This window comes from Magnolia sinica, chromosome 4, assembly GCF_029962835.1.
Source record: "Magnolia sinica isolate HGM2019 chromosome 4, MsV1, whole genome shotgun sequence".
Lineage (NCBI taxonomy): Eukaryota > Viridiplantae > Streptophyta > Magnoliopsida > Magnoliales > Magnoliaceae > Magnolia > Magnolia sinica.
The window spans coordinates 78,182,522-78,196,079 of NC_080576.1; the positions used below are offsets into that span (position 1 = coordinate 78,182,522).

General features: G+C 43.2%; 1 protein-coding gene across 4 annotated transcripts in view; it reads left to right on the forward strand.

Moving 5' to 3' along the window:
- LOC131243258 (probable CoA ligase CCL5) overlaps positions 1–13,558 on the forward strand; it is an 87,099-nt gene that overhangs the window by 39,593 nt on the left and 33,948 nt on the right. The window contains exon 3 of one of the 4 annotated variants that reach the window (XM_058242456.1): positions 7,743–8,002. The exons of the other annotated variants lie outside the window; for them this stretch is intronic. Within the exon in view, the coding sequence (XP_058098439.1) occupies positions 7,743–7,838 (96 nt within the window). The 3' untranslated portion in view covers positions 7,839–8,002. Of the gene's footprint in view, positions 1–7,742; positions 8,003–13,558 lie in introns of those variants that run through there. 4 annotated transcript variants of the gene reach the window in all.

Here is a 13,558-nt window from a genome sequence, read left to right on the forward strand (position 1 = left end):
GTGGGTGTTCTTTCTTTCTCTCTCTCTCTCTCTCTCTCTCTCTCTCTCTCCTTCCTTGTTGTGGGCCACCTTGATGTACAATATATCCGGACCATCCATCAAGTAGGCCATCCCCACTGTCCAACCAGGGCCCACCCCTTGCTGCCGGCTTGGACAGACCCTGATGTAGGGAAATTACAAATATCACCTTGATTCAAAGCTGGTAGGGCCACACCACGTGGACCTCACCCCTGATGTGCATCGCTGCCCACCGTCCAGCAAGCTTGGACGATGGGAGAAAACAAATATCAGTTCGGTCCGTATGGACCCCACCCTGATGTATCATCCAGGCCGTACAGGGCCTGGACACTGCCTCCCTTTGTAATACACACACACACACACACACACACACACACACACATATATATATATATATATTGTAAATGAGATAAATAATAGTATATATATTATATGGTGGTCTACGTGGGACCCACACACGTGTGGACATCACGTGGTGCCTCTGTTTGATCAGACCGTTCATTTGCGTTCCACCAATGCTGTCCACCTATTTTTTAATCCCCACTGTCCAGATGGCTGGACGGTGGGCCACACCTGATATATGTGTTTCATCCATGCTACCCAGTAACGTGGGACCCACACACGTGTGGACTCCCCCGTGATGTGTGAGTCGTGGGGCCCACCTCTGACGTGAGGTATATCCAGACCGTCCACCTGGTGGACGAGCAGCAGCAAGGTGCTGCTGTCCACGGGCGTCAGTACATGGGTCTCACCATGAGGTATTTGTTATACCAAAACTGTCCATCCATCTGCCTTGTGCGACCCACCCCTGCATGTGCGGGTGGAGCCCACTGTAATGTATTTGTTTCATCCACACCGTTCAGACCTCTGGACGGTGCTGGATCGGCTGGATGGTGCCAGGCCATCGTGATGCACGTGTTTGCACACCACGCCGTTCATCTATTTTCTGGTGGGGCCCGCTGGTGTGTGTGGCGCCCACACGTGGGGCCCACCTTAAATATGGTATCCACGCCCTCCATTTGCCTTGTACGGCCCACCCTAATGCTCTACATCTATACCGTCCTTGCTGTGACCCACCATGATGCAGGTGTCGTATCTACAACATCCAACTATTTTGAGAGATAATGTTATGGCTTGGGAAGAAGAATAAGACAGATCTAGTGATCAGGTGGACCACACTGCAGGAGAAGCAGTGGAGATTGAACGTCCACCACTGAAACCCTCTTTTTATTTGGGTCTCAAGAATTTTGAATCAGTATGATATTCATTTTTCCATACAACTCTGGACTTTGTGACCATATGATCTGGTTGGACGGAAAATAATACGGTGGGCCCCATGAATTTAAACGGTGAAATCATTATCTCCACTGTTATTGTGGTATGTCCTAGATGATCCTTCTATGAGATTTACTTTTGGCAATGCTCTAAAATAACCTCTAATTGATATGTGGGCCCCACCTTGATGTGATGTATGTTGGGCCCATTTGAGAGTCCCCTTATGATGTATTTGAGGCCCACGGGATAGGGCCCATAATGATGGAATTGCGGCCTGGATAGAGAGGACCATTGTGATGTATATTGAGTCTGTGAGTGAGGCCCGATGCGATGTATACAAGGCCCATATGATGGGGCCCACCTACTCGAATTTGAGGCACATGGGCATGGCCCATTGTGATGTATTCGTGGCATATGGACAAGGCCCGTAGTGATATATGTTAAGCCCATTAGTGCGGCCCTTTGATGCAGCCCAGTTGATATATATGAGGCCCTTTGGTGCGGCCCAAGGACGCAGTCCACTTGATGTATATGAGGCCCCTTAGTGTGGCCCGTGGATGCGATCCACTTGATGTATATGTGGCCCTTTTATAAGGCCCATGTAATGTATATTAGGCCTTGTGTGAGGCCATGGGTCCATTTTATGTTTGTCTCTATGCGGGCCACTCCTTGGGAGCAATGATGGTTAAATGTCCACATTGATGGGCAGTGATGGTTTAATGTCCACATTGTGACCTTCCCTGAAGCCTTGACTTGACCGATTGCCGATTAGCGATCGAGGCCGTTTATCATAACCGATTACCGATTCCGATTGACTTAACCGATTGCCGATTAGCGATCGAGGCCATTTATCATGACCGATTGCCGTGACCGATTTACCAATTTCGATTGTCATAACCGATTGCCGATTCCGATTGACTTGACCGATTGCCGATTAGTGATCGAGGCCATTTATCATGACCGATTGCCGTGACCGATTTGTCGATTTCGATTGTCATAACCGATTGCCGATTTCGATTGACTTAACCGATTGTCGATTAGCGATCGAGGCCATTTATCATGACCGATTGCCGTGACCGATTGCCGTGACCGATTTGCCGATTTCGATTGTCATGGCCGAATGCCGATTTTAATTGACTCGACTGATTGCCGATTAGCGATTGAGGCCGTTTATCATAACCGATTACCGATTCCAATTGACTTGACCGATTGCCGATTAGCGATCGAGGCCATTTATCATGACCGATTGCCGTAACCGATTTGCCGATTTCGATTGTCATAGCCGAATGCCGATTCCGATTGACTTGTCCGATTGCCGATTAGCGATCGAGGCCGTTTATCATAACCGATTGCCGATTCCGATTGACTTGACCGATTGTCGATTAGCGATCGAGGCCATTTATCATGACCGATTGTCATAACCGATTGTCGATTCTGATTATCGATCGATCCCGATTGCCGTGGCCGATTGCCGATTTCGATTATCGTGACCGATTGCCGATTTCGATTAATGTGACCAATTTGCCGATTCTAATTATCTATCGATTCCGATTAATGTGACCAATTTACCGATTCTGATTATCGATCGATTCCGATTGACATGACCGATTACCGATTTCGATTGCCAAGGCCTATTGTTGATACCTATATGATGTATATGCGACCTGTAGTTGAGGCCTATTGTGATGTATTTGAGGCCTATGGGCAAGGCCCATTATGATGTATTTGAGGCCCATGGGCATGGCACATTGTGATGTATTCGTGGCCTATGGGCAAGTCCCATTGTGATACGTATTAGGCCCATGATGCATGACCCATTTAATATATTCGAGACCCATGTGTAAGGCCCACATGCCATATATTTGGGGCCCACGAGCAGGGCTCACCTGTTGTGTACATTTGACCTTTGAGTAAGGCCTATGGTGTTGTATATTAAGTCCTTGTGTGAGGTCATGGGTCCACTATATGTTAGGCTCTATGTGGGCCATTCCTTGGGAGTAATGTTGGTTTAATGTCCACATCGTCGAGGCCGATTGTTGATGTCGATTATTGATACTAATTGTGAGTATGTGACAGCATAACATCATGATACATGCCCATATGCATCATCTGCATGTTTGCTATGAGATGTAGTTGATCATTGCATATGTCATTGCGCAGATTGTTATGAGACTCCCTGATAGGCGGATGTTATCTCACATGAGTGCACGGTATGCATAGGATTGATGCATGACTAGATTGTATGACTCATGCATCCTGCATTGTGTGTTGTGATTACTATACGCCCTTGCGACATCAGGGTCATAGCCTCCACAGACATATCGTGGATGGCTAAATGGGACACCGAAAATGTTTGGTTCTAACATACGGGCACCATAGATGTCCCTGGGTGAAAATTCCTAAACCTCTGTGGATAGGAGACGCCCCAACGTCGAGACCGAGTGGATATATGAGCGCATGAGGGCCGTATACCAGTAGGCTGCGTCTCCCACTATGTCGTGGTCGGTTAGGAAGGGGTGTGACCTTACCCGCCTGAGTGAGGGGGCAATGTCTAGGTTAAGTTTGACCAGCTTGAGGAATGGGTCCGCTATTGACGAGCCGGGCCCGATATTGGCAGGCGGATAGTGCGGTCTCTTCCACTTACCCAGTTGTGCGCTCGGATAGGGGCGGCAAGCTGGCTTAAAGTGTAATAGACCCCGGTGATGATCCCAGAGATGAACTGTACTGATATGTGGATTTAGTGAGCAGGAGTTGCATACTCATTCATGCATTCATTCATTCACTATCCACTCGGGTTGGTGGTGCGTAACTATTTGTTACGTGTGCCTTCGCAATGACCAGGATTTCGATTGGGGCGCGCGACTAACCTGAGATCAGGAGTTTACCACATTGAGTCTGATTATCCAAATTCAGTTATGGGACTGGTTTGGATAGAAGTCCCTTGTGATGGACCCCATAGCCTGCGATACTACGTACTATCATCCCGACTTCACACTCCAGCATGATCATTCCATTCGTACCGCATATTGCATTAAATCCACGACATATGGCATTTTGCGTTACCTATGTTTGTGCATTTATATAGTTTAGAGACTGCATCTGATACTTGACTCTTTATGACTCCTCATCTGCATAGTTGATTCGTATTGCGTATTCTAATATTGTATGACTTATGATCTTGTCAGTGTTTCTATTTACTCTGATAATTCCTGATCTTATCAGTATTTCCGCTTACTCTGATAATTCACGATCTTGTCAGTATTCCTGCTTATTTTGACATTGTACGATTTATGGATTACCAGAATTTTTGGTATTGTATGACCATGGCATTGTATTGAATACTTAGTACTTACCTTGTGCACACACTTACACCACCTTCTAAGCTTTCTATAAGCTTATGCACGATAGATGCGTGCAGATGATGATAAGTTGCAACAGTGATGAGCTTGGAGCGTGCAGCGGTCTTCTGGAGCTTGACTTTCGATTTACGTATTTCCCTTTCAATATTGTATTCAAATGTCTATATTAGTGGATATGTGATGTTGATGTTGTCTTTGTAATTTGGATAATCTTGTGGTTATGCTTATTATGAGTTAAATATATATATATATATATATAAAATTCTCCTTGTAAGATCCTATAATCGAAATATAGCATATGGGCGCTAGGAACCGAGAATGGGGTACTACGGAGGCTGTCGGCACCGGATTCGGCGATCGGGATTCCTATGAATCCGATTTCTAGGTTTGGGGTGTGACACATCGTGCATCACTACTTGTTATGATGAGTAACGAGGTGGTCGGCTTCAACTGTCTTAAGGAGCTATATGCCGAGGATGAGGACTTGAAAGATTCTTGGATGAAGTGCCAAGAAGGTCACCCCAGTGACCTTCATATACAGGATGATTTTCTCTTCAAAGGGAATCGATTGTGCATCCCCCAAAGTTCTCTAAGGGATCAGATTATTCAGGAGCTACATGGAGGTGGCCTCGGTGGACACCTGGGGCGAGACAAGACGCGAGCTCTTGTGGAAGAGCGGTATTACTGGTCGCAATTAGTACGCGATGTGGGAAAAGCCGTACAACGTTGTCATGTTTGTCAGACCTCCAAGGGGCAATCTCAGAATACGGGCCTCTACACCCCGTTACCTGTGCCTGACGGTCCTTGGGAGGATTTATCAATGGACTTCGTGCTTGGTCTCCCACGAACACAACGCGGCATGGATTCGGTGTTCGTGGTGGTAGATCGTTTCTCCAAGATGACGCACTTTATCCCATGCAAGAAGACCCTCGATGCAACACACGTGGCGAATCTATTTTTCAGGGAGGTCGTACGGCTACACGGGGTCCCCAAGACCATTACTTCCAATTGTGACATGAAGTTCATTAGCCACTTGTGGCGGACTTTATGGAATCAATTCGATACACGATTTCAATTCAGCAGTGCTTACCACCCACAGACTGATGTGTAGACCGAAGTTGTGAATTGCACGTTGGGAAACCTCCTTCACTGTATTTCAGGAGAAAAACCGAAGCAGTGGGATTTAGCCTTATCTCAAGCAGAGTTTGCATTCAACAACATGGTGAACTGCTCGACATGGAGATCACCGTTCCAGATTATCTACGGACGAGTGCCTTGCCACACACTTGACTTGGTCCCTCTGCCTAAGCACCCAGGCACGAGCATTACAACAGAACATATGGCAGACAAGATCATAGGCATCCATGCAGAAGTGCAGACCAAGTTACATGCCTCGAACGAGAAGTACAAGGAACAAGCGGACAAGCATCGGTGACAAAAAGTGTTAGAGGTGGGCGACCGCGTTATGGTCCATTTGCGCAAAGAGAGATTTTCGATTGGGACGTACAACAAGTTGAAAAATAAGAAGATTGGACCCATCCCAATCATTCGAAAGATCAATGACAACGCTTATGTTGTTGATCTTGCAGATGACATGGCAATCTCCTGGATTTTCAATGTCGCGGACTTGACCGAGTATCATGAACCAGAGAAGGATGAAAACTCGAGGACGAGTTCTTTTGAAGTGGAGGGGACTGATGTAGAGCGGGTCGCAGACAGTTTCATGGCCAAGATGGATCAGAAAAGGCCCAGTCGATGACAGAAGTGATCCGGACCGTCGGACCTTAGATCGGGCGTATGTCGCAATCCGGAATGAGTTAGCTGACGTAAAATATATGATTTTGGGGTAAAACGAGCTACTTTAGCCAACCAACCCAGCTACGCTGAGTTACGTAGCCCGAAATTGTGAAAAACCCCTGGATCGACGGTCGTTTCCCTGTTTTAATTTCGTTTTTACTATAAATAATAAGTTTTAGTTTGATTATTACTCTTCATCCGTCGGGCTTTAGGAGTTGCGCCCAACGTGAAAAGAGCTTAGAATAATTAGGAGAACGGTTTGGTGAAGCCGAAAACCTTGCGCACTAGTAGACATCACGACCGTTTATAAATAGTAAGTTTACTATTTATAGTAAGTCGTGGATTCTAGGAGTTTGAGTTGTAGTTTGATTCTGATTTCTTTCCCATTGCTTGGTACCCCTATTTAAAGGGTTGTGAACTTGTTTTTATTCATCAAATGATCAATTTCGAATTTCTTAGAATTTATTTCTATTTTCTGCTTTCTTTCCTCGTGGATTCGAGAAGTCTCTGTGAGGAGTCCAGAGAAGCTCCGTGGATTCGGAGTAGTTATCCTCATCACGTTCATCCTTGCGTCATTTTGTAACACTGAAATACGACCACATCACTTTAATAGCGATGTTGCCACTGAAGCGTTCAGTAGCGACGTGTGCCTTCATTCGTCCACGTCATTTTCGATGCTCATAAGATATGCCGAATCTCTCTCTCGAGGATGGATTGCATGCTACACAACACAACTCGTAACTTTTAAGCAGCAACATAGGGTTTAACGTGTGAAACTTCTACAGGCCCACCATAAATTTTTATGATAGATCCATACGGCCCATCAAAATTTCAGATAATTTCAAAGCACGCACCCAAAAATTAGGTACACCCAAAGCTCAAGTGGACCACACAGGTAATGATGGGAATTGAACAAACTGCTATTGAAACCTTCCTAGAGTCAACCTTGAGACTTATTTGCCATCTAACATGTTCATAAGGTCACCCATGCTATGAAGGTAAAACACAAATATCAACTTCATCATAACCTTGTGTGGTCCCAAGAACTTTTCACCCATAATTGTCAATTCCTATTGTACTATGGTCCATTTGAGCTTTGGATCTGCTTGGTTTTAGTCTCATATCCTAGAATGGTCATGGACCATGTAAATTTCACAGGTCAAGAAATTCTATTGCTTGATGGAGAGTGAACCAAACGGGAATTACCGACAGGTGAAACTTCCGTCACCCCTCATGATGTACATATTAGATACATACTGTACACCATCCATCTATTTTTTTCATACCTTTTAGGTCATGAGGCCTATAGTGATGCAGACCCAAGGCTTAAGCGGACCACGCTATGGAAAACAGTGGGAATTGGACGCTTGTCATTGGAAATTTCTTTGAGCCATGGGAGGCTTTGATCAAGTTGATGGTGTTTTCCCTTCTTCCAAGTTTGTGTGACCTTATGAATAGGTTAGGTTGAGACTAAACCTCACAGTGGACCCTAAGAGGGTTTCATTGTTAGTCCTTCAATTTCGGCTGCTTTATATGGTATTGTCCACTTGAGCGTTAGATGTGCCTCATTTTTAGGATCATGTCTTATAATAATCTTGAAAAATTAATGGGCGGTGTGAATCTAACATAAAAATCATGGTGGGCCCACAAAAGTTCTGCATTATAAAAGCTAGGTTGTGTAGACACAATCCATTCCTGGGGGAGGACATCAGGGTGTTCTGTGAGTTGGCGTCATCAGCGATGACGTGGACCTATGAGAAACACCGACATTGGAATTTCACATGCTTTCAACTCATGATCCGCATTCATCGGGATTTAATTTATTGACTCGAGTTGCCTACTATTTTTTTTAATGATGTGGGGACTCCAGACTCTATTCATGTTTCTAACCGTTGATTATAGTTTGGGTCCATTTCCTACAACGGGAGATGATACGGTTTGCCGGGTGAACCCTAATACGGTAGAGCTATCCCCTTAAGAGTACAATTGGCATGGAAAAGTAATGGGTAAGATGTATAATGGATTTTAATTTTTCCAACATTAGCTATCTATCTATGCCAGTATATGGGTGTACGCGATTAATACCTGGCCCCACCACATGTCCTGTGGAGAGATGACCCTACCATATTGTTGGTTGTTTTCTATCATGTCTGGTGTGTGCAGGCATGCTAGAATTAATATATCGGCTCAATTCAAATCGATCAACTTTGACCCGAAGCGTTAAATATGCTTATACATCAAACTTAATAGTATATAATCGAATATGAGGAGATTGATCATCTACTCAACCACTCGCAGAATATATATAATGATTAGGCGATAATTGGAAGGTGAGGTTCTTCCTCTCAAAATGGACTAAACTTGACCTACAAGATGCTTGTTTTGAAAGAACTGCTTGTATTGAATAAGGATTAAGTTTAGCATATGAACATAAACTTGGATTACAACTAAAAAATTACCTTTATTGGATTATCACTACACTTAAGATAAACTAAGCTAAGATAAATTTATAGATTTTATTTGTTTGTTGGGTTTGGTTGTGTGTCTCCCCTTACTAATTCTCTCACATTATCTCTCTTTATATTTCTTCTTTTTCTTCATATCGTTTTCTTCTCTTTCAATTTCTCCTCTTCTCTTTCTCCCTCTTTTCTCTTCTATTTTCTTCTCTCTTTCCTATTCTTTTTCTCTCTCTAATTACTAAAAATCACTCCTCTTAAAAGAACTATCTAAAACCCTTTCCCACCTTTCAAGGACTATTTGGGTTCATAAGAGAACCTTCTTTTGAATGTGTTTGAACCTCTTTTATAGAGATGTTGACTAGAATCCAATTGTTATTAGTGGTAATTGGATTTCTTCCAGCTATCAAAGTTTGAATCCAGAGGTTCTCCTCAGACAAAAGTCCTAAGGATTCAAGCTTAACAGTAGATAGCCGGAATTAGATTTCCGTTATTAAACCAAACTCAAATCCGAAGGCATTCTTGATGAGTGGCAGCTTTGATTTAACTAGTATGCAACCTATATATTTTTGAAGTTGATTTCCCCATTTGGTTCAAATCAAGTGGTGTAGATTTCCCATATATTAGGTGGCGTATCTACAATATGCTTTAGATTTGTATGACATTTCTAGTTACGGAAAAGTCTCTCCCTCCCCTCTCTTATTTCAAGTATTAATGAAGCCTAGTTTGGTTAGGCTTTTGTAGCTGATTCTCCCTTAGGTGGTGTTTATTTACAAAAGGGAAACCTATGTAGAGATAAGGTAAATGTTATTGGTGGGATTCTTTAGTGAGAATTATCTTATCTAGTGGAAGAGTGAGAGAGAAAGACAAGCCTTGCACTTTATTTTCTCTTGCTAGTGAAGATGAAAGCTCCGTATTATTAGCCTATGAACATAGTTATATTACCAAACCACATAAATCTTCGTGCCCCTTGTCTCTTGTTTCTCTCTTTGGCTTTTGTGGTTTTTCTTCACTTGCATTGACTGTGTTTATTTGTTTTTCCATAATAAATACAACATGCATTTTCTTGTGATAAGGGAGCCATTTCACAAAAAGCGCCATTGGGCCTTTTGTGATCTAACATGTGAACCAAAAGAGTAAGATGATTTAAAACTTATATGAACATAGTACATGATGTTTCGACTAGAAACAAGTATCAAAGATTAGAATATCCACATTCAATAATAACAAAAGGAAAACAATGAGCAATCATCACCATTTTATTTCATTAACCTTAATTCTTATTACATCCCTCATATTAACGTTGATTCTAAAACAAAGTATATTTATGTAATGGAGAATAATTTAATAATAATTTTGGCAGCATCTTGGCTTGTATGGCATTCGTCACAATGATAGAAGAGTTATGCCAGTTTGGAACCCTCGCTTTACATAGATGTATATATAATATGCACATAAGGGGATCAAATCTCAAATGAATCTACAAAGATATGAATAATCATTGAACATATTAGGGACTCCTATTGTGCGGCCGTGCAAAAAGTCCCAATTGTGTGGTCATGCAATAGGCTGGTCTTTTTCTCCTTACATCTTCTTCCTTCTCTTCTCTTCTTTCATGCCACACTGCAGGATTCCTGAATGTCGTGACCCTTTGATCTAAAGACTCTCAAAGGTTTCCCCGATTTCTCTCTGATGTTCCTCGTTAATGTCTCAAATGAGAGAGGGGAGGGGTATTTATAGGCCTCCACACATTTGGAGAACCAAATCCACACAACTAAGTGTTGTTGTATGATCATCTGACATACCCCTATTGCGTAGATGTACAACAGGCTGATCTTCTATACAAGGCAAACATTTTTCCACTGTTCGTGAGTCACTCCAATAGTCTTCTTCAGTTGCACAGTCGCACAACCTATCTCTGTTTCACAATCGTGCAACAGAGCACTCTTGTTTCGGATCTTCAATTTTTGTGCTCCAATAGATACTCCCTCAATCCTCCTTTGATTCATCACGATTTAAAATGGGGAATCAAACTTTTTTATGCGTAAAAAATTCTTCCTTTCCTCGTTGCGCGATTGTGTAATCTATTGTCGCATGATCGAGTTCGCACAATAGATAATTGAGTCAGAGTGCCTATATAAATGAACCCTTTCTTCTTCAGTTCACTTTGCTTTCAACTCCTTCTAAACTTCTACTTTTCCATTGCGGGACCGCGCAACAAAATTCGCTTGCACAACTGCTCAACTTTGCGCGACCGTGCAACACCCATTTGCCTCGGTAGAAAATTTGCTAAGTGCCAGACTCTGCCCAAATTTTCGACCCATTCTCCTTCGTACTTAGACTTCATGTCAAGGGGTAAGAGACCATCAGATACTTCCCAAGAATAGAGGACCCCCTCTCAGAGGTCTGAACCTAAGAACCCTCAATCCTCCCAAGCCAAAGATCGTCCCAGCAAGAGGGTGAAGACCACAATGAAATATCCCTCCCTCTTTAAGGAGCAAAGCATTCCCATCATAAACTTTTTTGATCGCATAGCCCTTCTAGCTAGTCCTATTCATTAGGCCATTATTATGGGTACTATAGAAAGACCTCCTCGAGATGGTCGGGAGGCAGACTAGGAGAATTGGTTAAAGGCCACATCTAATCTAAGGACAGATAGTTCCAGTCCGTCTGACATGGAACCAACTTCACCTCCATCCTTCATAAAGAAGAAACATTCGAAAAGTAAAGAACAACAACTCTAGGAGAAGATTAAGGAGTTCACTAAGAAGCACCTCTAGAACTCCTAGGACAACATATAAGTTCATTAGGAGATGATTAAGTTCAACAGTCCCTATAAGGACGAGATGGTCATCATCCCAATGAATATGCGTTGCCATCTCTCAATCTTGTACAACAAGCCTATAGACCGGATGACTCATAATAGGATTTTATACACCGCTAATTGGGCTATGAGGAAGCCACAAATTCTAGAAGGCTTCTTGCTGGACAAGGGCTCGAGACAGAGAATCGTCAAAATCTCTCCAATGAGGTTTCTTCTACCATGCTACAACCCCATGCTATCCTTCGAACTCATTTCTTTAAAACAATGCAGCAACACTTTTGAACTCGGGATTCTTTGTGGGGCACCAAAGAATTCGGGACTCCCGGCTTCCTGTCTGCTCGCAATTACTACAATCCCAGGGTTAAGGCAATAATCAAGAAGCATTCAGACATTCTTATCAAAATTGATCTCTTAAATGCCATGGAGGTTACATCAGACCATTTTTGCAAGGATGTAATTATGTTTAAGGGCTGCCTCAATTACTGGTGCGTAACGACCAATTTCTTCCACCTTCCTTTGGGTGAAGTTAGCATCACCCTATGGGATGTGCACAGTATGGCCGACCTCCCAATAACGGGTTGTTTGTTTTGATGAAAATGTACCATAAATGAGGAGTTCGCACATTTCTCGCCTACCAACCACCAGCCGAAAGTCTCGGAGATCACCATCGAGCTATTCAGGGAGATGTCTAAGTTCTCTGACATCTGGAAGGTCTCGCACCTTACCTGGCTTTCCCACTTTACAAGAGACTTGCGGTACATCTTCTACCTCTCCTTACTCTACTCAACTCTTTTGTGCATCACTCCTTTTTAATAACCCTATCACTCCTAGTGTTTCGACCAGAAATGAAATGCATTTGATTTGGGAGAATTTCTTATTTAATATTGATGAAGATGGAATAAAGAGAATATTCATCAATTTCATTTATTCTGAGTTCATTAACATCCTCTTAGTCCTTTGATTCTAGAAAATACACAAGTCAAATATAATCAAAATGTAAATTTTGGTAGCATTCTGGTACGTTTTCATCAAATCTCCAAGGGAGACAAGTTGTGCAGGTTTCCCATACTAGGATCCCTTAGGAATATCCTAAATAACCTGATCGCCTGTCAGATATTTCAGCATAATGACTGCCCTCAAAGATAACCTGCACGACTCATATAGGAGTTGCGCGGTTGACGAGTTGCATTGACCCGCACAACTTACTACTAGTAGTGCAACCCTCCTTCCTTCCTTCTCTCTGCCTTCAATACCTATCAAAGAGTCTGACCTCCTTAACATCTGATCTCTCAAATGAGGGGATAAGGGGGTATTTATAGGCATCTACATGTGTGAGCCCTCGACTCCTGTGCCATGGGCTCCACTTCGCATCACCAGATTCTCCTTCTTTGATGAAACTTGTGCGCCCTAGCGCAACTTGGGTGAGTTGTGCGGACCCGCACAACTCAGGTCCCGCGCAACTTGGGTCTCGTACAACTTGGGTCCTGCACAAATTATACTACTTTCCCTCTCCTTTTCATCCCTTTCTGTAACTCTCTCTCTCTCTAATCACTTTTGGTACCCCAACAGATGCCCCCTTGATATAAAATTTGATTTTTCTAAATCAATTTGAAGGATCAAACTTGCTATGGAGAACCTGAGTTATGCGGCTTCGCGCAACTCTCTTGCCCGCTCAACTCTTTGGCGGCGCCTTGAGCCTATAAATATCAACTCCTTCCAATCATTTCTTTCTTCCAATCTTTCCATCTCCCAGCAATTCCCTTTTTCGCGCTTCACTCCCGTGCAACTTGCCCGCGTAAGTCTTCCGTGCAACTCATCCGCACTTAGTG